Genomic DNA, 3,357 nt, shown 5'->3' with positions numbered 1-3,357 from the left:
TCTTGTGGGCACCCACCTGACAACGAAAGAGTCCCTGCAGGTGAGACATGTTGCCGTGGAAGATGTGGCTCTGGTGAGGTCGAAGCTGAGCCCATATCTTGGCGTGCAATGCATGGGGAGTGTCAGCCTTTCTACAGCCACACACTGATACCAGACTATGCCTTTAATTGTTTTGTGCGCAGCATTCCCCATGGAAACAGGAAACTCATTTGGATGCACACAAAGAGGGGGATATTGCACCTTGGGGCGCTGTCGCCCCCGTGCAGCATCTCTCGGAAGATGTTCAATATTCTATGCATGCTGCAGAAGGTAAGGTCTATGTCCCTGGCTGAGGAAAGTGTTTCTGCCTTTGTCCACAGAAATATCTGTTAAAAATATCTTTCTCGCCAATGCCTGGTAAACTCTCTCTTGCGTTTATTCTTTGTGGGAGATGCCCAAGAAGAAAGGGAAAAGCCCTCATGGGTCTGGACCTGCCTGCTGAGGGTCTGAAGGAGCCCAAGCTCAGGCAGCACCTCCCCACTCTCCTTCACTCCCATGACACTCATGCAGACTTTGCTGAGGGCTCCCCCAAGCTCACCAAGAGTGAAGCATTCACTGTCCTTAGACAGCATCGAGGACAGGATCCTGGTTTTGCTGCATCTGCAAAGATTTGGAGATAACACAGGTCCAAACTATCTGCAACAAGGACTAAATCTCTGTCTGCTGAGCCTGATTCTCTTGCCCATAGACTTGCTTGTCATTGCAGGGGAGGTGGGAGTGAGCGGGAGGAAGGGAAAAGTTAGTTACAACAGTTGATGTGCTCGTCTGCTTTCTTCTTACAGTGCCTGGGGTTGAATCCTTGAACACTTTGAGCATGTTGGTCCCCCTTGCTTCTGGCTCCTGGAACCATCTCCTGATGTCCTCTCCCCTCCCTGCCTCAGCTGTCCCCAGGTGGTGTGACAGCAGGAGTGGAAGCCCTGCTCCTGATGGGTGCCCAGGCACGCATGGGCTGGAGACATCCCGTCACATACCTGGTGTCATTGGGGCAGAGTCTGCTTTTCCTGGCTTGAATAAAGATGAGCAGTTTGGCATTGCAGAGGATGGGACGTGTGTCCATTTCCTTGTGATGGAGGGTGTTCTGTGTCTGATCGCTCTGGGGGTGGCAGTGGGTTGGTGGAGGAGAAGCACCTGGGGATATGCTGGGGGTCACCACCACGGCTGTCTCTGGGGATGTTCTTTCCTGTCAATGGTGTGGGGACCTCTATCCAGGCAGTCCCTGCTGGCCTAGGTTTTATGCTGTGGGTGTGATGGATCTGCTCTGTGGTTGCTTCTTCCTGGGGAGCAGGAGCCCTGTCCTGGTCCTGCTTGTCATGGGTGTCCTTTGTCCCTGACAGTCACGGCTGCATGCGCAGGGTTGTCCAGGGTGATGTGTCCCTTGGGTGGGCATGGCCAGGCCTGCCCACCCAACCGGTCCTAGAAGCCCTGATGACCCTCCTCTTTATCCTGCTCCAGCATACAGCTGTCCTCCTTGCTATGGGCCCTGCTGGAGCTTTGCTACTTCACACCCTGTCCCACCAGGCAGGAGGAGGCCATGCAGCTCCTGCTTCAGGGGACCCGCAAAATTGGCCCCATGGACTATAGCCCGGAAATGGCCAAATTTGTAGTCCCACAGCGAGTAAGCAGTGTGTCCTTTCCCCCCTGCCCACCTGGACGCAATCTGGGATGGCCATGCTCTTCTCCATCAAAGGCAGTGACCTCTACTTGTCTGCAAAAGCAAACCCCATGCTTTAGGTTCCCTGAGTGGTTTGATACATGTGTGTGTCGACGCATCCGTGTGTGTGTGAGCAACTAGTGACCCTGTTTGTTTCAGTGAGGCCTTTCCCTTCCAAGAAGGCAAAGCGTTTGTTGCCATTGCTTTCCTGAACTGGGGAATTTGCTGAAGGATGTTCAGATTGTCCCTATCTGCCACGGCCTTTCCTCCACCTGTGCTCAACTCTCATTATATTCCTGATATGGGCCATGATGACATTGGCATTCTTGGCCACCTGAGCACACTGCTGGCTCATATTCAGATGGCTGTTGACCAACACCAATAGGCCTTGTCATGCCAGACAGCTTTCCAGCTGCTCTTCCCCAAGCCTGTAGCGCTGCATGGGGTTGTTGTGACCCGAGCGCAGGACTCCGCATGTTTAGTTCTCCTCAAGAGATAAATGTTGGATGCATAAGGACTGAGGGAGTACAGATTCCAAGGGAAAATAGTCTCTTTGCATTTTCCACCTGTCTTTGAATGTTGTTTTGCTTAATACTGCGACAGTCGGGCATTACTTCTCCCGTGTGCCCTTTAAGAAAATGCAAAGAAAAAAGTGAGAAATAAGATGATGGCAAAACATCAGCTGGATTGCCCAACAGGCCAATCCTTCCCCAGCTGCTCCCAGGATATCCAGAAAGTGCATATCTGAGAGAGATCCTTGGGAACAGGCCACAGAAGACATCGTCCCCTGTTACTTGAGGCAGCCCCTCTGCAACTTGTCATATCGCTGTGTGTTGTCATCTCCAGGAGTTTTGGTGTCTCCCTGCCTGCTGCCCCGTGAAGACCTGGGGTAGGCACCAGCCATGAAGATCCTGTACCTGCTCTTCCCCTTCTTCCTCCTGTTGGTCCAAGGTGCTGCAGGTGAGAGGGGAAGAGGGGAGGTGGGGAGAGGTGTGAGCCCTCATCAGTGGGGTCCTCCATGTCCTGGGAAGTGACCAGATTTGTCAGATATATGTACCTTTGGGAGGGATTTTCTCTGATGAATGGCTGGGCAGCTGAGGAAACAGCCTGGAAATTCCCAGACCTCATACTGGTCTTTCCTGATGACTTTCCCCACAAGCATACACAAACACTGCTGCAGAAAAGAAAACTTATAGTGGAGAGGTAAAGCTGTTGGGTTTGGTGCTTGGTACGTGTGGGATCCTGAGATCCAGGGGCAGCATCAGCCCCTCTGGAACCATGAACATTTTTACCAGTTACCCTAAACTCACTTTCTTCCACCTCTATCACTGCGCAGGGTCCTCCCTGGCTCCAGGAAATAAGAAAGAATGTCAACGACAAAATGGCTACTGTGGATTTCTGAAGTGCTCTTTCCCCTTTGTCATCAGTGGGAAATGTTCAAGGTTTTTCTTTTGCTGCAAAACGTAAGTTTTGGAAGTAGAAATATTACTGCGATGGCAGCAAGAGTTGCTGTTGTGTTTAAGTGCCCATGACTGTCTAATGGCTCAGTGCTTCACAGGCTGCAAGGGAGAGGCCAGGGGAGGAAAGGAAAGGTGCTTGGAGCTGCTCTGAGTGGGGCTGAAGGAGCCCAGGGACAGCCTGGCTGGAGAAGAGCAGCTTTTTGGTAG

General features: G+C 52.1%; 1 protein-coding gene across 1 annotated transcript in view; it reads left to right on the top strand.

The window, feature by feature from the left end:
- The window catches only part of DEFB1 (defensin, beta 1), a gene marked incomplete at its 3' end in the record, with an annotated part of 23,364 nt that extends 21,710 nt beyond the window's left edge, over positions 1 to 1,654 (top strand). The window contains exon 3 of the mRNA XM_009892982.1: positions 1,558 to 1,654. Coding sequence (XP_009891284.1) covers positions 1,558 to 1,654 — 97 coding nt within the window. The remainder of the gene's footprint in view (positions 1 to 1,557) is intronic.
- Between the last annotated feature and the right edge of the window lie 1,703 nt (positions 1,655 to 3,357).

Source organism: Charadrius vociferus, unplaced genomic scaffold, assembly GCF_000708025.1.
Source record: "Charadrius vociferus isolate BGI_N301 unplaced genomic scaffold, ASM70802v2 scaffold1659, whole genome shotgun sequence".
Taxonomy (NCBI): Eukaryota; Metazoa; Chordata; class Aves; order Charadriiformes; family Charadriidae; genus Charadrius; species Charadrius vociferus.
The sequence above is the reverse complement of the archived record's forward strand: the minus strand, read 5'-3'. Positions and strand labels throughout refer to the sequence as shown.